This window comes from Cololabis saira, chromosome 1 (assembly GCF_033807715.1).
Source record: "Cololabis saira isolate AMF1-May2022 chromosome 1, fColSai1.1, whole genome shotgun sequence".
NCBI lineage: Eukaryota > Metazoa > Chordata > Actinopteri > Beloniformes > Belonidae > Cololabis > Cololabis saira.
The window spans coordinates 51836239-51859498 of NC_084587.1; the positions used below are offsets into that span (position 1 = coordinate 51836239).

The 23260-nt window shown below is 41.1% G+C and overlaps 2 protein-coding genes across 2 annotated transcripts in view; one reads left to right on the forward strand and one right to left on the reverse strand.

Annotated features, from left to right (window-relative positions):
* The window catches only part of LOC133447583 (target of Myb1 membrane trafficking protein-like), a 217967-nt gene extending 203389 nt beyond the window's left edge, over window positions 1-14578 (reverse strand). Inside the window, exon 1 of the mRNA XM_061726313.1 lies at window positions 14575-14578. The gene's annotated coding sequence lies outside the window, so the exon portion shown is untranslated. The remainder of the gene's footprint in view (window positions 1-14574) is intronic.
* On the forward strand, window positions 4763-15239 carry LOC133447754 (GTPase IMAP family member 9-like). The gene is made up of 2 exons (XM_061726484.1): window positions 4763-4854; window positions 13560-15239. Exons 1-2 carry the CDS (start codon window positions 4812-4814, stop codon window positions 14582-14584), a joined length of 1068 nt encoding a protein of 355 aa, XP_061582468.1. The 5' UTR covers window positions 4763-4811; the 3' UTR covers window positions 14585-15239.
* Window positions 15240-23260: the final 8021 nt, after the last annotated feature.

The following is a 23260-nucleotide window of genomic DNA, read 5'->3' on the forward strand; positions in this document are numbered from 1 at the left end:
TCACCAAACTTTGCACGCCAGCCAGGCCTGGCGAAAAATTTGATATTTAATGGTTTGCATTAATGGGCGTGGCAAAATGGCTCAACAGCGCCCCCTAGAAAACTTTGTGCCTCAAGCCCCACAATACGGTTTGACGTACATGCACGAAAATCGCTACACACCTGTATCATGGCGCAACTTAAAGAAAAGTCTCTTGGCGCCATGGCCGAAACCGAACAGGAAGTCGGCCATTTTGAATTAATCGTGTAATTTTGGCGAAATCTATGACATTCCTTGGGCAGTTAATACGGCCCGAACCGTAACGTGCACCCAGGTGTGTTATACATGAAAAAGGGGAATCTCCATCCTGCGACAACACCAGCCCCCGGGTCTGGCAGTCAGAAGGCGCGCCGATTTTTTCCAGTGGCCAGCCGCGGTACTGCAACAAAAAATCCCATGTGGCCCAGAAAGCTTTTTTTCCATAGACCGCAATAGTAAAAGAGAAGCCTCTAAAACTGTTCACAGGACACCTCCAGCTGCAATCACCGGCAATTACTAATCTTTGTATTCTATATTTTTAAGTCATGGACTTTATATCTGTCAAAAATGTTTTATAACGGCCAGAAAAGTCAAAGAAAAGTCTCTTTCTGGGCGTGACGTCACGGCTGACGTCACAGCCGTGTCCGTGCATTCCACGGATGTTTATATTAATATATATTATGTAATTATATTATATTAATACATTAATAATATATGTAATACTATACATGTAATAATATACATTAATTAAGATATTATATTAATACATATTAATATTCGCGTCATTGCCCCGGGGCATGATGGGAGGCCCCAGAGCATCATGGGAGGTGACTCAACTGCGCATGCTCTATGGGCCAGTGTATGCGGAAGTAAACCCGGAAGTCAGAGATTTTTTCAGCGTATGCGCTGGCTGAGCAGAATGCATTGAAATGAATGGGCGGCCATTTTTGACGTCCCATCCAGTTTTATAATAGATCCATGGACAACACACATTACTTTTCTCTTTCAAAAGCGTTACCGTGGCGACGCTAGACGCCAAAAAGCGCGCCCACCCTTCATCTGATTGGTTCAGACAGAAAAAACTTTGTGCCTCAAGCCCCACAATACGGTTTGACGTACATGAACGAAAATCGGTACACACCTGTATCATGTCGCAACTTAAAGAAAAGTCTCTTGGGGCCATGGCCGAAGCCGAACAGGAAGTCGGACATTTTGAACATTCTGAATTAATTGCGTAATTTTGGAGCAATTTATGCCATTCCTTCAACAGTTAATACGGCCCGAACCGTAACGTGCACCCAGGTGTGTTATACATCAAAATATGCGTCTCCTGCGACTACGCACATTACTATTTTATTACCAAATTTTGCATGCATGCCAGGCCTGGCGATAAATTTGATATTTCATGGTTTGCATTAATGAGCGTGGCCTAACGGCTCAACAGCACCCCCTACAAAATTTTTCTCTGCCATAACTTTTGAATGGTTTGACATAAAGAGTCGTGGGTGGTGTCATCGGACTCGGTATTGATTCCTTGACCATAATTGGTGAAAATTAGCCCCACCCCTTCTTCTGATTGGTTGTCCCTATTTTTCTGACTGTAACTTTTGAATGGTTTGACATAGAAAGTCGTGGGTGGTGTCATCGGACTCTGTATTGAGTCCTTGAGCTTCATTGGCCTGAATTAGCCCCGCCCCTTCTTCTGATTGGTTGTCCCTATTTTCTGTTATAACTTTTGAATGGTTTGACATAAAGAGTCGTGGGTGGTGTCATCGGACTCAGTATTGAGTCCTTGAGTTTCATTGGACTGAATTAGCCCTGCCCCTTCTTCTGATTGGTTCTCCCTATTTTCTGTTATAACTTTTGAATGGTTTGACGTAAAGACTCGTGGGTGGTGTCATAAGACTCTGTATTGAGTCCTTGACCTTCATTGGCCTGAATTAGTTCCGCCCCTTCTTCTGATTGGTTGTCCCTATTTTCTGCTATAACTTTTGAATGGTTTGACATAGGAAGTCGTGTGTGGTCTCATTTCTGATATGCTTATGGGGGACGGTGGCCATGAGTGTGAGGGCCCGTTCATCGCTGCTTGCAGCTTTAATTAGGGCCCAAGCACTTACAGTGCAAAGGCCCTATTGTATCTGTAGGAATTTTTTTTTCTTTTTCTTTATTTATATTCTTCTGACGAAAGGAGGGCCTTTTTGCCCCCCTAAACGTGCCCAAAAAGTCACCAAATTTTGCATGCAAGCCAGACCTGGTGATACATTTGATATTTAATGATTTGCATTAATGGGCGTGGCCTAATGGCTCAACAGCGCCATACCATAACTTTTGAATGGTTTGACATAAAGAGTCATGGGTGTTGTCATCGGACTCGGTATTGAGTCCTTGACCATAATTGTTGAAAATTAGCCCCGCCCCTTCTTCTGATTGGTTGTCCCTATTTTCTGCTATAAATTTTGAATGGTTTGACATAGAGAGTCGTGGGTAGTGTCATCAGACTCTGTATTGAGTCCTTGAGCTTCATTGGCCTGAATTAGCCTCGCCCCTTCTTCTGATTGGTTGTCCCTATTTTCTTTTGAATGGTTTGATATAGGAAGTCGTGGGTGGTGTCATTTCTGATATGCTTATGGGGGACGGTGGCCATGAGTGCAAGGGCCCGTTCATCGCTGCTTGTAGCTTTAATTATTATTGTTACACAAAAAACAAAAAGTGTCACGTTAAACACAATATGGACATCACTGAACTTCAAGTGGTAAGCATTTTAGTCAAATTATTTGCGGTGAAATGCTTTCCGTTCAAGTAGCTATACTAAACATAAATGTTTTTAAATCATTAGCAGGTCTGTACAGAACAAAGTTCAAGTGAGGTGGCATCATCGAGAGGAGGACTATGTTCCTGGTTCCATCGATGATTCATGATTCAACAGCTCGTGGGACGATAGATCATAGCCTTTAAAAATCAGTCACAAACAAGTACAGAATTGTGAGGTCTCCACCAGCAAGTCTGCTTCCAAAAAGAAAAGACACCACTGAGAAAGTTTTGTAGAGCAACACAGAGTCCATTTCTGAAGCTGAAGAATCCATATCTGAAGATACGGTGGCGCAGCAGGTAGTGCAGCCGTCTCACAGCAAGAAGGTCCTGGGTTTGATTCCTGCTGGGGACGCTGTGGGCGCTGAAGTGCGTGTTAGTTCCCCCATGACTTCAACCCCACCCTGGGTGGGCTTGGTGAAAGTATCTTGCATGCAAACACGGGGAGAGTTTGCATGCTCTCCCCGTGTTCCCTTGAGTAGCAATGTGAGCTACCCTCACAAAAACATGCAACAGTCCTGGGCTCTACTGCCCCCTCTGGCCAACCGGGGGCGCCAGATGGGGTGGGGGGGATGTGGCCGGAATAACGTGATCCTTCAACGCGCTACGTCCGGCCAGAGAAACCCCACCCTGTCTGGTGAAAAGAAGCGGTCCGTCACTCCTCAGGTTAAGAAGGAGACCTGAGCTCAGTGCAGGGCCCTCCCTGGGTTGGTAGAGGGGAGCAATGCCCAGGACTGTTACTTAGGTATGAGCACTGGGTGATGAAATGGATAAAAAATCGGGGGTAAAAAAATAATAATAAAAAAAAAGAAGATAATCAGCAGAAGTCAGCTTGAAGTTACTGCCAAAGTAGGAAATACTGATGGCGAAGGCATAATTGATGATGCTGATGTAAATTGTCTGTAATTTCATTTTGTTCACTCAGTTTGTTTAATCTGTATGTTGTTTTGATATGCATAATTTCATTTTTGCCATTCATACATTTTCTTTTGTGTTTACAAAAGTTTTGAAGTTAGATTTGTGTTGTATAGCTCCAAAAATGTTTTTGGAAAATGTGTGTGTGTGGGTGTGTGTGTGTGTGTGTGTGTGTGTGTGTGTGTGTGTGTGTGTGTGTGTATGTGTATGTGTGAGTATGTGTATGTGTATGTGTGTGTGTGTGTGTGTGTCGCCCACCTTCCAGCCTCTACCAGAAATGGTAGCACTTCTTTTAAACTGCAGAACAGCTGAAAACGTGTTCCCTCTGTGTAATAAAGTAGGTGTTAGTAGTTGATAAAGTGATAATGAATCATGATAACGAATCGTGTGTGTTTTATCTTGATAAAAGGTTTGAAAAATAAATATAGATGGTATCCTAAACTTCGTTGTGCCCCAGCTGTTTTATCAACGTACTTTACTTTCTTTATTGTCAGTTATATCTGGCCTTGTCTTATATTCATACATAATTATTAAATGTCATGTTTTATCTTTGAGTTAGACAGCTTTAGAACCCATGAAACCTATGAAACATCAAACTAATAAGTCTGTTAGCATGGCCTGTAATAGAGGATGTGCTTCCACCTTCTTGCAGTTGCTGAAATGACAGGTAAGTCTGTTGAGCCGGAGTTTCGTGGAAAGACAAAGTTTGCAAAAGTACTCAATGAACTTGTGAACCTTCTAAAATACATGTTCATTCAGTACTCATTTACTTCCTCCCATCAGGGAGCTGTTTGACAAAGAGGAGAAGCTTCCAGAGACTCTGAATTCTGCATATTTTCTTGTGGTTCTGTTTAAATAAATGGTGTCTGCCTGAGTTTATTACTAACACACCACAGAAGCCAGAGACCGGCTACTCTTGAGTTTCACTTTCACTTTGTACAACAGGAATGTGTGGGTGTGGTTTATTTGTCTATATTAAAGGCTGCATGCATGCGGGAGACATTTCATGATCACACAGATCTGCTTTTCACTTGAGCTGAAGAATCTACGCTGCTCTCTTCAACCCAAACATGGAAGGACATCATTTCAACACCAACAGGACCAGAAACTTTGGTAAGAAGGATTTTTCTTTCTGTGTGTTACAGTTAGGGTTGCCACCTTTCAGAATAGAACTAAGGGACGCCCCGATTTCAGCAGCGCAGGAGCCAAAAAAAAAGCCCCAAAACTTCTAAATTGCATAAAAATGTGTTTATTTTATATGAAAAAATGTGTGCTTTAATAGCATTGAACTTGCATGACTGTACAGACAGCCAACCATACTAGCAACTGAAATAGCCTCCTGTGCTTTGTATGTCCACATAAGCCCAGATGTAAAATATAGCCTACAGGTGAAGAATATGGTGTAAAATTAAATTTATTTCAATAATTCAACTATAATATGGTGTAAAAGTTAATTTATTTCAATAATTCAACTAGAATATGGTGTAAAAGGTAACTTATTTCAATAATTCAACTAGAATATGGTGTAAAAATTAATTAAAAGGTGAAACTAATATATTACCTAGTCTTATTACATGCAAAGTAAGATATGTTGTTAAACCTTTATTTGATTTAATTTTGATGATGGAACTGTTTATTGATTTCATAAAATATTCTCTAATTTATTTTTTATTTAGGGTTTTCATAAACTGAGCCATAATCACCAAAATCATAACAAAAAAAGGCTTGAAATATCTCACTTTGAATGTAGTGGGAAATAATATATTTGTTTCACCTTTAGTTAAATTTACTACGAATGACGTTTTGCAATATATTCAAATTTTCCGACCTTCACCTGTATATGATGACATCAATAAATAAGAGCTTAATATATGTCCATATTGGTTCAATACGGAACGCAACTTTTAATTCCCAATTCCCAAGCCCTACCTGGAGGTGAAGCCCGAGTCCTCCCCGCTGTCTGGAACACACATATATAATAATAATAATAATAATAATAATAATAATAATAATAATAATAATAATAATAATAATAATATATAAAGATCTGGGCACAGAGCGCAGCAGGTCCTGTTGTCCCGCCAAAAAGATTTTGCTGGCCTTAATGTTTCCTGTGTTTTATTTTGTTCAGTATTGTTAAATTTAGTGTTGATGTGTGTGTGACAGACGTGTGTATTATGTATGTTAATGAAAATACGGGGCAAATCGCGTCCCGTATAAGTTCAATACGGGACGCTACATTTTTTTCTCAAATAAAGGACAATTCCGTATTTTACGAGAGGGGTGGCAACCCTAGTTACAGTTCATGCATCAGTGATCACTGTGGAATCAAGTTTGAATAAATCCAACTCCTGCAGACAGAAACATGGACATATTTGTTCTTGGAAACCATGAAAGAACTTACAAAAGGCTTCTTCCTTTATGAAAGTTTTAATGAAATCCATATTTATTTCCTGGTCCCTTGAAGACACAAACATGAATGACATGACGCAGGCTCTCTTAGACCCCGTCCACACGTAGCCGGATATCTGCGGATATCTGCTAAACCGGAGATATTTTCCTCCGTTTTGACCTGTCATCCACACGAAAACGCAAATAAACGAAGGTTTAAAAAAACTCCGGGCAAAGTGAAGATTTTTGAAAACTCCGTTTATGTAGATGCGTGTGGACACACATAACCGGAGATTTGCGTTTTCGAACATCACATTATGCACCAAAACAACAACAAATCTGCTCTGACGTGCGACTTTTGTTCACTACAGAACAACAGATGATCCAGCATCTGTTCTCCAAGCTATTTATTAAATAAATGGTCTCTGGTCTTGACCACCGCTTACTGCGTTACACCGACGCAGAGGCTACACCGTAGGGTACGCGGCGACGCGCACCCTACGGTGCCCGCGGAGCCGCGGAGCCCCGGTGCCCGCGGAGGTGCAGCTTCCCGGGAGCCGCAGATGGTCTACAGGTTAGAATGCTTATGAATGTGGTCGAAAACGCAGATCTTCGGTTATGTGTGGATGCAAATTTTTTTATAAACGGAGGGGGGAAATATTCGTTTTTAAAAATACCCGGCTACGTGTGGACGGGGTCTTAAACCTGAACAGAATGGAATGCTGAAAGAGTTCAACTATTTGACCTTTAGAGGCCTTTAGAGAATCAACAAACCCACTCTTCATCAAACTGAGAACACTCAAATTTAAGGATCTGGTCGACTTCAAAACTTTACAAATCATGCATAAAGCAAATCATCATCAGTTGCCACAAGACATCCAGAAGTTGTTTCAAATAAAAGAAAATAAACACAATCTCAGGGGAATATGTAATTTTAAAAAACAACATGTACGAACAAACATCAAAACCCATTGTGTATCAGTGAAGGGAGTCAAATTGTGGAATAACTGTAAAGATGAAATGAAATCATGCAAATCACTAAGTAAGTTTAAACAAATCTTTAAAAACACTACTCTTAATGGATACAAAATGGAAATGGACACATGAACTGACAACCAATGACCAAAGTGCCTTGCTCAGCTGAACCACTTTTTCTTTTCTTTTATGCTTTTCTTTTGAAGTTGTGTGAAATGATGAAACGGTAAAAACAGAACATTAGAAGGGGTAGGACTAGAAAAGTTTTTTGAAACTTCATCCTACACCCTTTCAAACAGGAAATATTTATTTACATATAGATTTGTCTCTTTAATTTGCTTTGTTTTGCTTATGGTTTTCTTTGTTGTTCTTTGTTTTTTTTTGTTTTTTTTCGGTATATACATTTTATGCATTCTGATTATTTTGTTTTTGTTTTAACCTGTTTGAATAAATAAATAAATGAAATGAAAAATGAATGAAACTAGTGCTTAGTTCTGAGGGGGTCCCACTAAATACTGATGTTTGCTCAGAGTCATTTTGAACATTGCATGGTTTCATTTTGTCTTCTTCTTATCTGGATGTCGACGAATATGGGGTTTCTATAGCTGATAACTATTATTAAAACATGGGAGATTAAAGCCAACAACAATCAATGTCCAGACAATCCACCTATTAGTTAATCCCACCGTCTCTACTACCGTCACTGTGGGTTTTTTTTATCTTGATAAAAAGTCTGAAAAAGAAATATAGATAGTATCTTAAACTTTGTTGTTGTTTTATCAAAGTACTTTACTTTCTTCATTATCTATTATTTCTGACCTTGTCTTATATTCATACAGAATTAAATTATTAAATGTCATGTTTTGTCTCTGAGTCAGACAGCTTCAATACAATGTTTGTTTTGTACAATAAGCCCTAGAAATGCTTGACAGAATCATGTTGTGTGTCCTCTTGTGAGATATTTAGAGGAATCTTCTTAATGGTCTCATGTGTCCTCAGATAGAAATAGATAGATAGATAGATAGATAGATAGATAGATAGATAGATAGATAGATAGATAGATAGATAGATAGATAGATAGATAGATAGATAGATAGATAGATAGATAGATAGATAGATAGATAGATAGATAGAGAAGTTAAACAGTTTGATGATATGTTTAACTTCTCATGATTGATTATATGGGGGACAAATAAGTTCCTAAGTCTGTTGGTCCTGCACATGGGGAGAAGCAGCCTCTCGCTGCACAGGCTTTTCTGGTTGCTGATGACCAGGGGCCTCATCTATAAAGCTTGCTTGCGCAGAAAAAGCGCCTGAAAGTTGCGGAAGCCGCCATCTACGCAAAGTCTCGGATCTAAAAAGAAAAAACTAACCGAAAAATCTGCGTATCTTTACGGCAACTCGGACCCTCCCGTAAGAATTTACTTAAGACACGGGGAACTGGCGACGCAGGCTGTGAGGTGGTGAAATGAAGCCAGATTCATGTCATACTCTTAATAATGTCATCACATGTCACAACATATCAGACTTATAATAAAATAGTGCTGATAACGGAGCAGGGAGCGGCGGGGGGGGGGGGGCTGCCGCTCTGAGCCCACTACTCTGTGTTCTGATTAAAATAAGGAAAGTTGGACTATAACAATTGCGTTCATAAGGATGAAGTTTAAAAAAATAAATAAATAAAGAAATAGTCTCTTCTCCCCGTGTGTGTTTGCCTGTCATGCACGGGTACGTGCGCTCATGTTGTTACAGCCGGAATTATGGTTCTGCGTCACACCAACGCAGAGCCGACGCCGTAGGGTCCGGCGTATGGTGCGCGTCGCCGCGTACCCTACGCCGTAGGCTCTGCGTTGGTGTGACGCGGAACCATAAATCAGCCTAGAGCAGCTCTGAGGGGAGACGGGAGGGAGGAGGGGGAGCGGGGGCTGCCGGGCCGCCGTCCCGAGTGTCTTGATGATTTGCTGATCCTACCGTTAGTTTTTAAACTGTAAAAAGTGGGGGGGACAAATACATGATTTTGAAAAGACGGGGGGACATGTCCCCCCTGTTGCGCCGGGGAACTCACGGCGTTTAGCGCAGCAACGGCGTGCTGCCACTCACTCGCTTTATTTTATTGTATAGCCTACTATTTATATACTTATTCTAACTTTTACTGTGACCACCAAATAATGTGGTTTTCCTGTCCTCCACATCATATCTAGGTCTCCGTGAAAGTCAGTGTCACGGTGGCTGCTACTTCTCATTCATTCTGACGCCAAACCATGGATCTGCGCCAAACAGGCTGCAGGAAGCCACTGCGCATGCTCAGCAGGCTCATCCATATGCATTTCTGGGCGTGATAGGAGGCGGATTCAGCTACGCAACCTTCCAGCTGGACTGCGTGGAAGTCTGCGTGCACATGGTTTTATTGATCCGGATTTTTTTTTGCGCACGGCATTTTCGGCTTTTGAGAGTACGTGCACTTTTAGTATGAATCCTACGCACTCCATTTTAAATGAGGCCCCAGGCAACAAAGTTCTTCACCAAGCCCCTGTACTCCTCTTTGTCATCTCTGATACACCCCATGATCGGCGTGTCATCTGCAAACTTCTGAATGTGACACGATCCAGAGTTGTAGCAGAAGTCTGCAGTGTACAGAGTAAAGAGGATTGGGGGGCAGTCCCCTGTGCAGCCCCTTTGCTGCTGACCACAGTCAGGACGTTTACATGCACTAAAAGAAGGTTGAAATGTTGCCTTAATCCGACCAATATCGAATTTTTATGTAAACACCTTAGCCGGGCTGTAGTCGAACCGAACCAAAGCTCTTGAGATTGAGCTATTAGTGCCAGATAATGCAGTCATAATTCGAGTTATTCCGGCCTGTATCCACCTTATTCCTGGAGGCTCTACTGTATTGTATTATGGGTGTAACTTCCGGTGAGATGCTGGAAGTAGCATAAAGCCATTGACTAACCATGGCAGCTGAGCGTGAACAGCGGTTTATTTTAAAGCAATTTGCTTTCAATTTAGCAGAGACGTTACGGTTTTGTTTTCTGACATTTAATATTTAACATATTTATCAACCGTAGCATTTACTAAAATGTCCTTGCGGAGCTCGGGTACGTCGTGTTGCAGAGGAAAACCTGCATCATACTTTGTGGCTGGGATCCGACAAACCACCGGAGGAGAGACCCCGAATCCTCAGAGGAATGACAGGAATGTCATGAGAATATCAGGTATGATTTCAGGTATGATTTCAGGTGTATTGTCATGAGAACATCAGGTATGATTTCAGGTTAATGTCATGAGAACATCAGGTATGATTTCAGGTTAATGTCATGAGAATATCAGGTATGATTTCAGGTTAATGTCATGAGAATATCAGGTATGATTTCAGGTTAATGTCATGAGAATATCAGGTATGATTTCAGGTTAATGTCATGAGAATATCAGGTATGATTTCAGGTTAATGACATGAACATCAGGTATGATTTCAGGTTAATGTCATGAGAACATCAGGTATGATTTCAGGTTAATGTCATGAGAACATCAGGTATGATTTCAGGTTAATGTCATGAGAACATCAGGTATGATTTCAGGTTAATGTCATGAGAATATCAGGTATGATTTCAGGTTAATGTTATGAGAATATCAGGTATGATTTCAGGTGTATGGAGGACACAGCATTGTAGTATTTGTCAGGTAATGACAACCTTTAGTATTACGATTTTCTGTACAATTAAAAAACAAAGTGTGTTTATGGCACGGACTGCAGGGCAGCATTAGAATAAAAATACAATAGTTTCACTACAGACATGTTGATAAGAAAAATGTTTTTTGTTAATTACATTTTAAATCATAGCTGTGATAATGTACCGGGTTTTTCCTAAACTTCTGGAGGGCTTAGGTGATGTGGTTGCAGGTGGGTCTTCCCCCAGGTACATTTGATGAGGGGGCTGGGGGTGTTATGATGGTAGGGAAAACCCTAATGTATCATATCTTATCTTAATTGTGTACTGTATTGCTCCCTCAGATGAGCCTGACCAGATGGATCAGAAGGAGGAGCTGTGCTCAACACCAAAGCTTCCTGTGATGCCCAAACACAGTGGTCAGACCCAGGGATGGAGGACCACACCTATTCTATTATTTACGTGCTGGAGATGAGGTGATGGGTGACCGTGGTTTCACAGTTAGAGACTTGCTGGAGGAGCATAGGGTGAAGCTAATCATTCCAGCATTCACACGCAAAGGATGCCAGCTGACCAGTGAGGAGGTCACTCACACACGCCGCATTGCTCATGCCCGCATTCATGTTGAATAAGGAACCTGAAGGTGTACAAGATTCTTTCTCAAACAGGACCAATTAACTTTGTGCCCAAAATTGACAAAATGCTCAAGATTTGTGCTGGTTTAGTGAATTTAAGAGCTGAGTTTATTTCAAGTGAAAAGTGAGAAGACATTTAATATTGCACTTAAACATACTTACATATTTCATTCATTTAACATTTTCTGAAAACAATTGAGGTACAGTTACACTTACAGTATCTTTAACACATAACTCTCAACAGGTTAAGTGCTGTATGTAGTTTTTAGAGCTGCACTTACATATTTCATTCATTTAACATTTTCTGAAAACAACTGAGGTCCAGCTGCAATTGTTATTTTTTTGAGGAAATAAAAGTCCAAATATTGTGATTTCAGCTTGTCAGGTGTGAATATTTTCTGGTTTCTTAAGTCCTCTGGCAGTAAACTGAATCTCTCTCACTTAAGACACAAATGTAATCTGTTTTTGTTAAACAATATTTTTGTGTTAAAATGTTTTGATTCATGTCCCTATATTGTATGTCCTAATATGTCAGGAGGGATCTTTCAGGTTGTGTTTTTAATAAAACTGAAAACAAAAATGAAGTCTGTTGTACTGTTTTCCCCCTAGCTTTATACAGTGCTCTTGGTGTTTTGTGTGTGTATTACACAAAACACCTGTTATTTGCTTACTGTATTTTCAAGATATTCAGATATTTGGGGCAGAGCTGAATCTTTTTTGCAACAAATTCATCTACAAATGTTGGAAGCATGTGTGAAAAGTTCTGGAGGTGTTTCATGTGTGTATCTGTAAAGTCTTTGTCAAATGAAATTTGGAACTCCAAGTGCTCAGTTGGTGTCCAGATAACCAGCTTGCAGCTCTGCAGCCCCAGGCACATCACTGCCAGCTGGACCTGAAAGAATAAATATAAAAGATGGCTTACAGTTTGTCTTAATGAAGGTTCACAAGTAGCCTACCTGTCACATTAGTTCATAGATTATAAGCAGTACTCGAGTTGTAAAAAAACAATCAGGGGGGATATTGGATTTTATCATATTGGGACAGATAATTTGTGCTGATTACAAATAATATAATATATTACAAATAATAGCACTGACCAAAACACCTGCAGAAATATTGCAGGAATGACATAGCAGCAGTTAAATGCAGCCTTCTGTAAGCTTTAAATATCCACTGGGCTTACATCAAATACATCAAAACACCACAATAAAAAACTGTTTTCTGAACTTATCAATATGACTCTGTCCTTCACAGGATAAGTAAAATGGATCAGTGCAAAAACTCAAAATCTTAACAAGAATATTTGTCTTATTTCTAGTTAAAATGTCTCATTTTAGTAAAAAAATCTCATTACACTTAAAACAAGACTCATCACTGGAAAAAACAACATTTTCACTTGTTTCAAGTAGATTTTCACTTGAAATACGTAGAAAAATCTGCCAGTGGATCAAGATTTTTTTGCTTGTAATGAGAAAATAAATCTTGTCCCACTGGCAGATTTTTCTACTTATATCAAGTGAAAATTTACTTGAAACAGGTGAAAATTGTCAAATGTTATTTTTCTGGTGATGACTCTAAATGTTGAAATAGCAGTAAAACCACATTCATTGATGAAATGACATAAGGGATGGAAAGGGGGGATGGCAGTTTTACAGGGGGGATGATTTGGACCGTTTTTATTTCAGGGGGGGATGATTTGGACCGTTTTTATTTCAGGGGGGATGCCATCCCCCCTCATCTCGAGTACTGATTACAAATAACAATATTTACCCACCTGGAGGTAGTATCCACTTTGCCCATTGCCCTTCCCATCTTCTAAGCATTTCTTCACTTCTTCAGGTTGTCCTCCCATCCCTCAATAGCAGTAGGCAGAGATATGGTGTTATTGTCCCGTTTGAGCTGTGACAGGTGGTGTTCCCACATGTTTTATATACCCAACGCTCGGAGAAAAAGGGTTAGCGCGTACACTTAGCATGTAAACAAATGCCGGTTCCGGTACGCGCCGTGACTCCTCTACAAGTACATGTTGATTCACTATTTACTTCCTCCCTTCTTAGGTCGTTCAAAACAATTGTGTTTTCGTCTGAGGGGTAAATGAATTTGTAAAACTGTGACATTCTAACTCAGTCTCAAACATTGTTGTTCACAGGATCCAACCTCATGAATGATGATGAGCTTAGGATTGTGATGGTGGGGAGGACTGGAGTAGGGAAGAGCGCTACTGGGAACACCATTCTGGGATGGTCCCGCTTTCATTCCAAGTGCAGTGCACGGTCTTTGACTGTGGATTGTTCTAAAGATAAAACTGTGGTGGATGGACAACCAGTATCTGTCATTGACACCCCAGGCCTGTTTGACACCAGGTTTGGTCAGGAGAAGACAACCAAAGATTTGAGCCAGTGTGTCACCTATGCTGCTCCTGGACCCCATATCTTCCTGGTGGTCATTTCTCTGGGCAGGTTCACTGAAGAGGAAAAGCAGACGATGCAGAGGATTCAAGATATCTTTGGCCAGGCTGCTGACAAATACAGCATGGTCCTCTTCACTCATGGAGACGTCCTTGAAGACACCACTATTGAAGAATTCCTATCTGAGAGTCCAGAGTTACAGGAGCTTGTAGCCAGATGTAACGGCCAGTACCATGTCTTCAATAACAAGCTGAAAGATAAGAAACCTCAAGTCACTCTGCTGCTCCAGAAGATCAGAAATATCGTGCAGAAGAACGGAGGAAGCCATTACACCAACAAGATGTTCCAGGAGGCTGCGAGGTCAATTGAAGAGAAAAAACAACGCCTATTGAAAGAGAAGGAAGAGAAAATCCGTAGGGAGAAAGAAGAACTGGAGAGAAAACTGCAAGAAAAGTATGAAAAAGAGATGGAGAAAATCAACAGGCGACTCCAGGCTGAGAGAGAGAGGGAGAGATGGATGATAGAGGAGGAAAGACTACATCAAATTATGATCATGGAGCAGGTGATGGAGATGCAGAGGAAGAGGGAGATGGAGAAAAGGGAGGCAGAAAGGAAGCGAGAAGAAGAGGAAAGAAACAGGGCAATTGAAATGATGAAGAAGCATTTGGAAGAACAACATGAGAGGGAACTGGAAGAGGAAAGAGAGAGGTTGAGAAGAATAGCACAACGTCGTGCTGAGGAGAATGATGAATGTATAATTCTCTGAAAATATGGTTTGGATAAATCTTTGGTTGTGAAACTTGTAGCGTTCCTACTTAAACTAATAAACTTATAGGGACAACTTTGATAACAAAGGAAAAATAATTGTATTTATCAATCTCTCATCTGAAAGCAGTTTTACCTTTTACCAGTATGTATCCAAGATCATAGCCTTGCCTTTTCTCTTTGATAAAACAAAAATAAGAGTGACTTTTGAACAGTATCGTACACCTGAACTCCCAGCATCACAGCGCTGCAACCCATTCTCCCATCAAAATGTGAAATAGCAACATTGGTCCACAGTACAAAATGTATTAGTTTCTCAACTAAGCCTCTCAAGGACGGACGGTATCAAAACCTTTGTCCGCTGAAGAACTCACCTAATGCCTACTCACCAGCCACGGGCCGTGCCCCCTTGCACTGCCATCATGAGAGTCCCACTCATCATCATGGCCTTTGTGGCCCTCCTGACCACAATCTGGTTCCCAGTGGAACAGACTAGAGAGGAGCCCTGAGAGATGGAAGAAACCTTTCCACTAATGAGTCATGCTGACATGTTAGGAAGTGTTCCTCAAAACTCTTTACTTACATTGTTGTTGTAATTTAGGAACACTGCTATATGTTCATCCCTGAAGAAACTGGTGCTGAAGGTAATTTTACCAAAGCTATAGCCGAATTACGTCAGTTGGCCAAAGTCGTGTCAGAAGACAGACGCTCAGCAGGCACCACTTTTTGGTCCTGGCTGACTTCTGGCCCCTGGACTGACATACTGACTAAAATTATGATTCCGATTATTACTGTCCTTGTACTGTTCTGTGTTTTCATTACCTGTATCATTCCATGTCTCCGTGCAATCGTCCAAAGAACCATCCAAACTTCCTTAGTCCAGTATTCTGAAACCTATTACCAACAACTCCAACGAACCCCAACTGATGACAAGGATGATTATGATGACACTGGATTGTAAACTGTTTAATTTTTTTTACTGTGATTTGTTTTAAACAGGCCTTGAATGTCTTAAAAACAATCAAATGCTTGTTTTTTCTACATAAATGAGAAATTCAGTCTCTGGGCCATCTCTTTATTTTTACCGCTTCTGAACTCCTCTATGAGGGATTCTGAGGGGGGGGGCTATGATAATGAGGCGCTGTGCTGATTGGCTGCCTGAATGACGTGTAGCAGGGGAGGGCACAAAGTCTCGCTCTGGCAGAAGAGCAGCCGGCTCCGTACACTATTAAAGCGTGTCCTAACTGCATACGATGCGAGCGAGCATCAGCGCCAAAATCAATTCCATTGCTTTATTTTTTTGTATTGGACTTTCCTAACTGGCCGCGAGTTTAACGGTTTCAGTGTGGACAGAGAGCGTCCGATGTCACGCAGCTCGATGCGATAGTCGGACACTCGCATACAGTTAAACGGTGTAAACGGATCTTAAAGCCTGAATTAAGGTTCTGCGTTAAATCGACGCATACCCTAGGCCGTAGGCTCTGCGTTGGTGTAACGCGGAACCATAAATCAGCCTTCAGTTACCTGAAGGGTGTTGTGATCGAATGAATCACCCCGGGTTCTTTGATTGAGCTGGAAAAGGTAAATAAAGACACAAAAGACTGGGATAGAATTAAAGATATTACCTCTGCAGAGGGAGACCTGCAGGACAGCTTTCCGCAGCACTCCTAACAGATCTGCTCCTCTCTGTCCTGAGAACATGTTTATTACCTTAGAAAAGGGGAGGGGGATGGCCCAACTTTTACGGCTGGGGGCCCCCTCCTTATCTCGTGCCTGGTACAGCATGGTGAGAAGTCATAGGAATGCACCTCAGTTTCATATAGAGAAACATTTAGTTAACAACACAGTTTACATATTCAGTTTGATTTTAAATTATTCTTTATATAATCAATCATAACAATTCCCCTTTTGATCTCTAATCAGAGATCACCCTATGTATCTTCTTTCTTCTTTATTCTTGCTCTTCAGGGTCAGAGGTAGACTATTCTGATCACCCGGTGGACCCTGCTCAGGGGATTATTCTGCCCCTTTCTTGAGAGCTAAGGCCTTTATGAACGCTGCTGTGCCAGATCCAGCCGGATCTGGGGTCCTAATCTTCGTGGGGGGGGGGTCCGGTGTTGCCCACTGCGATCGTTGACACCACCTGTCACCTTTCCTGTCGAGTCGGATGACATGGGAGGTCCGTTCTGGGTCCTGTCCACCTTGGCTCCGACCACTGTCTCTTGATGACTCACAGGGGAACCCATTCTGTCTGTGAGGTCCATGTCTGTTCGTCCGTCTCCGACCTGTTTGGAGTAAGCAGATACCAAACTTTGCAGTTCGGAGAAGTGAGCTTTCTGACCAAATTGTTATTCGTCAGTCTCCTTCAAGTAGGGCGCATTCTGCGGCCCTAGAAAAAATTTTGGTCTGTGCACAGATTTTTACCAATTTAGTCTTCATATTCGCATGTCCCATCCAGCGTTTCCCAAACGCATTCCTGATGTCACCCACTACACAATACTCAACTCCAGATGATTCAATACATTATCCTACAATTTCATACAGATAGGTGTGGAGCAATAATTGCTTCTTTATGAACATTTCTGATTTATTTCCCTTTGGGCACTGTATGTACACCCACTTAAAGAATCCAGACATGCAAATTACTCTGTTAAATCCTTTACGCGTTCGGGAGGTACTCAGGGTTGTCCACACGATTAACATTTCCTTTATGGAAAAGTGACATTTCTACGTAACAAAAAGTAAAAATCATTCACTCATATGAAACTACGGCATATTTGCCCCAAAATACTGGTTGATGATCAAATGAATTATTACAATAACTGAAAAACATATTCCTTCTTGTTAAACTCCTCTGTAGTTCACTGTTGAATGTTACATAAAGACATATCTTCGTACAGAATAAAGTTGAAAAAGATCTGCCTCCGGGGCTAAACACTGACATGTTTTCTAGGAATGCTCAATGAAACAACCTTTCTTGTATCACATAACAACATCCATGAAATTCAAATTTCCTTAACAATGAGCTTTCTAAGGTGGATACTTGGATCAAAAATGAACAAAACCTCTCTTAATATTAGTAAACAAATTATATATCATTAAGTTTCAAAAAAGAACAAAAGAATACAGAAAATCTGGCCTTTCAGATCAAAATAAATGATAAAGAAATAAAGAAAGTAAACTATACAAAGTTCCTTGGAGTCCTCATTGATGACTGTCTAAACTCTAATCGTCATATAGATCCTTTTTGCAAAACTAAATATCTAAGAATCTAAAAATGTCGGTCTGCTTTTCAAACCGAGACGCCTGCTTCCACGCTCTGCTCTTCTTATTCTTTATAAACCTTTGTTCGGACAACATCTAAATTCCTGCACTATTATTTACTGTAATACTTATCCCAGCTATCTAAAAAAATGTTGACCTTTTACAAAAAAGAAAAATGACTCGTGCCATTCCTGGACTGAATTTAATTCACCTAATCGCCATCTGTTTGCCATTCTGGTATTCTTTACCTTAAAGAATATAACTACTCCCATAATGCTTGTACAATATATCAGGTGGTCTCAGGTTTAACTCCACTCATTCCAATCTCCGTTTCCCATCTCAAGGTCACTATTATTTCTATTTCTTATTAAGAGCTGTCTTTACCATGTCTACCTCTATACTGCTGCACCTTTCACTTTTTTCATCGTATATATTTTAATACGTGCCACACTTTTATCTACCGTACATTTGTTATTTACTGTTGCTACTTTTAAATCTGAGTGGAAAGCAAAATAACCGGAGTCAAATTCCTTGGGCAATATTCAAACTTGACTAATAAATCTGATTCTGATTCTGATTCTAATTCCTTCATTCCTTCTAGCATCTACTGTTACCCATGTTTCGTCTTCCTCGTTTACTATCGCATATGCTAATTGTAACCCTTCGTTCCAGTATTTAAAACAGTATCCGTCTACAAACAAATTAATCGCTTTGTCAAATAGTGTTTTCCCTAATTCTTCCCTGACTTTGTCGTCACGAACGATTCTTTGCATGCACTTGTGTGGTTCTCCCCCTATGATATCCTTCATGTGTGTACGAAATATTTGATGCTTCATTTTCTTAATTTCTTTTGATTAATTTCGTTTTGATTCATTTCGCCATAGCTGCTACATGCTGTATACATGTAGGGTCGTGTTTACACGTCACATAATTACCAACCTTACTCCCCCTTTTCTGAAACAAGATCACTTGTTGGTGATCCTGTTACAGAAAAATCTAAATCCTAACGCCTAGTTGTTTCACCATGTCATACAACTATTGGGTGGTGATTATAATTTTGCTTTGGAGGCATTAAATCCTTAGCCTGATGGCCTAGACGCAAAGCCAATGACACATGAGGGCAAGGCCTCATCCGTCAGTTCATACCACCTTAATCGTCTATAATGTGAGTGCAAGGCATCATGTTACCATTAGGTGTATCGTAAAATAATGTGATATGTAAAGGATTGGGGGAACAAGCGTAAGGACACCAGGTGTCAACTCAGGGGCGCCACTGTTGATAGACCGTATATCGGGCCAGGAGTAACCGATGTTTCTGGTTCAAACAAAGTCCAACATACTGTACTGCTGCAGCCAGACCTGGCTGAGGAAATAACATGCAATGTCCGCTAGATGGATAACCCACGCATTGTTGTGCACCTCCGTCCAAAAAGGTTAGCGTCAAACCATCGGGACCACAGTGAATCATCATAGTATCTCCCATCCCATCAGGTCACAGGGAGCTTGTGTGACACGAGAAAAAATGTCTCAGGGTTTGCGTCCCGCCCTCATCCTGAGGGGGCATGTGAATGGTAAAGTCTGTTTTTTTTCTCCTAACCAGCCAGTCCCCTGGTGTCTCTCTGTGGGGCGTGTCTCTCCTGGGCCTCTCTGGCAACCCCCTCGTCCACCCCAGGGCCTCCCCCTTCGTCCACCCATCCCTCTGTGTGCGGAATGGCATGTGGGGGTTTGGGTGCTCAAGGTGGTTCATAAAATTTGTGTGTGTTTAATGCCTGATTTTACTACCAGTGCCTTTTGGCCTGACCTCAGCCCACTGACCCTGCGCCTGGCACTCCGAAAGTTTCCCCTCTTTTTTTTTTTTGTTTCTGTTTCACCCGACATGTTTACGACATGGTTTAGTGAAAAAAGGGAGTCATTTTGCTTTTTACGACTGGTCTGTCCGTACCCTTACATCCCTTTGTTATCTTTTCCGACCCCCTCCTGTTTTCCACGTCCTTAGACTTCTTTCTTGTTCAAATTAATCCGAATTTATTTAAAAAGTCCTTGGTTCACTAATGGATAACAAATGCTTGTCAAAAGAAAATAATCTTATAAAATCTACCAAAATATACTAAAAGATATAATAAGGCCTAACCTAAAGCTATATTATACAAAGTTATTACATGAAAATAAACATAATATAAAAGGAACTTGGGGTATCCTGAACAACCTACCGGTAATTAAACAAGGATAATGGTGTGGATCAGAACATAAAGCAAACTATTATAGAGAAGGCCTACTCATATATATTTTTCAAACCCTGTTCAAAAATGTAAACGTAAATTATCCACTGACTGTCCTAATATTAATAACTCTAGAAAAGTCCTAAATAACATTGTAAAACCTCTAACCCATATAATTTATCATTTCAATCTGGTCCTTTTCCTAAATAAAATGAAAATTGCAAAAGCACTTCCACTTCCCAAAAATGAGAGTAACCTCAACTATACAAATTACAGACAGAATTACAACATCCGTAGTATCACAGGTTCCAAAATCTGTATTCATCAACACTTTATATCTACTAAGACGTTAATATTATTTATGCCCTCACTTGAAACTTAAGGAATGTGAGCCGCCCCTAACCAATTCACCCTATTTCGCTGAGGGGGGGCGCTCCAGTACACAGACAAACGTTCTTAACCTAAACAAACAAACTCCCAAAAAGTCCTCTTCTTGAAGCTCATGTATGTTTTATCAAATAAAAAAGTCTTCTTTATTAGACACAGAATGCATCATTTAAAGAAGCTCATTGTTAAAGGAGCTTGAGGCTCCTTTTAAGAAACGAGCCTCTCTAGCGCCACCCTTCACCACGACGGCCGCTGGGGGTACTGCAGCCAACAGTGAAGCCGGCACGGGAGAACGGGGAGAACGCACATGCAGCGTCATGTGACGTCACATCCGCAGCCCAGCGCGGGAAATTCGGGACCGAATTGCAGCACATTTTGCAGCACACAGCCTGTTCAAGGCAAAGGAGAGATACACTAGAGGGCTCATTCTTTTGGGTTTGGAACGCTTCATCTGACATTATTACTAGAAAACTTAAAATGTATACGGATTTTTTTCATAAATCTTGCCACAATCCGGGCCTCAAGCTCCTTTAATGTTATCTTAAAAAATGTCAACAGAGAAGCTGAAGCTCATGTATTTTTAACGGATAAAAAGTCTCCTTTATAGACACAGAATGTATCATTTAAAGAAGCTCATTGTTCATATTATTTTAACCAAGTCAACAGAGAGAGGCTCATATGAATTTAAACCTTTTACTTCTTAACATTTTATCTTATAATATCCAAATATATTCTAAAATTTGTCACCTATTCTAAATAATCTTCTATTTTTAAAGCCTTACTGGTTTTGTTGCTGCAAACGGACCCCACCAACCCCTCCCCTTTCTGTTGGGAAACAGAGGAGGAGAGGAGTGGTATCTGCTTCTCTGCATCTCCAAGCACCATAAAATCTGCTATCGCTCAAAGCAGATCATGATTGATTGGACTTTAACTGAGGACTTTAACGACCATGTCATCCTGCAACTTTTCTGTCTTTAACCAATTTCCGATTTTAAAGCCAACTACGAAGTCAATTAAATCATACTTTTCTCCTTCTCTTAAAATGACAATATATATATTTCAGCTGTTCACAAAATCTCATGAATGCACATACAGTACACAGACAGCACACACATACTCACAGCCCGTCTCTGTCTCAAACACACCTTATCTCTCACTTTCTCTCTGTCTCTCACACACACACATACACACATACACACACCAGCACACACACATAAACGCAGCCCCTCCTCTCTCACAGCAAGGCCAGCAGCCACTGCTTAATTTTTACATATATTTCACAATCTTACCATCTCTGTTTCTGTTTTTCAGGCCCATGTCAACATAGATGTTACAGTATTCTTCACGGCGAAATACCCTCCACTTTTAAAGTTTCTCGGGCATTTTAAAACCTCTCTACAGTTTCCAAAATCCTATTCCATCCTCAATGCATACCATCAACTTTTTTAAGTTTCTTTGGCAGCTCTTAACAGTAATTTTGAGGTGTGAAATCCCCAGGGCCTCTGACCCAGCAAAAAACCATGCGGCCGTCGACGTCACGGTTGGAGTCGCCCGACTCTGACTTTAGAGTGTCTACGGTAACAGGATTCTTCCATAATCCTGTCCCTCTAAAGGGAATTTAACCCCGACATCCTGGGACTTAAACCCTTAACAAATATTCCTCTTAATTTCTATTCCAGCTTTTCGTCCTTTTTTCATTAAATTTAGCAGTTGTCATTCCTTAAATTTAGCAGTTCTTAAATTCAGCAGTTATCATTCCTTGAATTTAGCAGTTATTAAATTCAGCAGTTATCATTCCTTAAATTTAGCAGTTATTAAATTCAGCAGCTGGGTGTTTACTTAAGACTTTGGACACGGTCTTGTTTTGAGTGATATCCAATGCAGATAAACGGTCTGCTTACCCTGAATTTGCCGGGGGCCGTGTCCTCGCCTTTTTCGCAACCAGCTGTTTTTTTCATAATTACCTCTTCCTGTTTCTCAATCCCGGACGACGCCCCCAAATTGTTGTGATCGAATGAATCACCCCGGGTTCTTTGATTGAGCTGGAAAAGGTAAATAAAGACACAAAAGACTGGGATAGAATTAAAGATATTACCTCTGCAGAGGGAGACCTGCAGGACAGCTTTCCGCAGCCATCCTAACAGATCGGCTCCTCTCTGTCCTGAGAACATGTTTATTACCTTAGAAAAGGGGAGGGGGATGGCCCAACTTTTACGGCTGGGGGCCCCCTCCTTATCTCGTGCCTGGTACAGCATGGTGATGTAGCAGGACAGTCCTCGGTCCTGTGACGTCACTTCTAGTGGGCAGTGGCGGTATAAAAGGGGGGTTGCAATACCTGTCTTTCTCTTGCTCCCGGGGGCCGGGCTTCGTTGCCACTTGACGTCCGTCACTTCCGCCCCTGGGTGTAGAGGCTCGCTTGGGTGTTGCTGCATGCTGCTTCTTCACAGGTGCAAATGACGTGGAAGTGTCCAAGCTCATGTCACCCTGTCCCTGTGTTGAATGCTTATGCTGCTCACCGCTTGTACCGTTCTGTACGCCGCTCAGTGCTTACTGCCGGTAAGTGAGCTTTCTCCTCCCGCGTCTTCCTCCTTGGCGTTGCACACGCAGCAACCTGTGTGTTTGTTTACAGGTTGCGCATGTGCTGCATGTGCTGCGCTGACCTCTCTTTCCATGCCGTAATGGCCAGGACTGCCTGATCGGTATGTTGTTCAGTGACAAAGGCTTTCTCCGCCAGCCACTTAGTTTCTTACGTTATGTTTGTTTATGATTGTAGGTTAAAGATGTCCATGTAGCCACCGCTAAACCCC

Excerpts from the sequence above, each read along its gene's own strand:
- LOC133447754 (XM_061726484.1), top strand. The coding sequence starts at position 4,812 with ATGGAAGGACATCATTTCAACACCAACAGGACCAGAAACTTTG. Across the intron at positions 4,855-13,559 it reads CAACAGGACCAGAAACTTTG|GATCCAACCTCATGAATGAT; the intron begins GTAAGAAGGATT and ends TGTTGTTCACAG.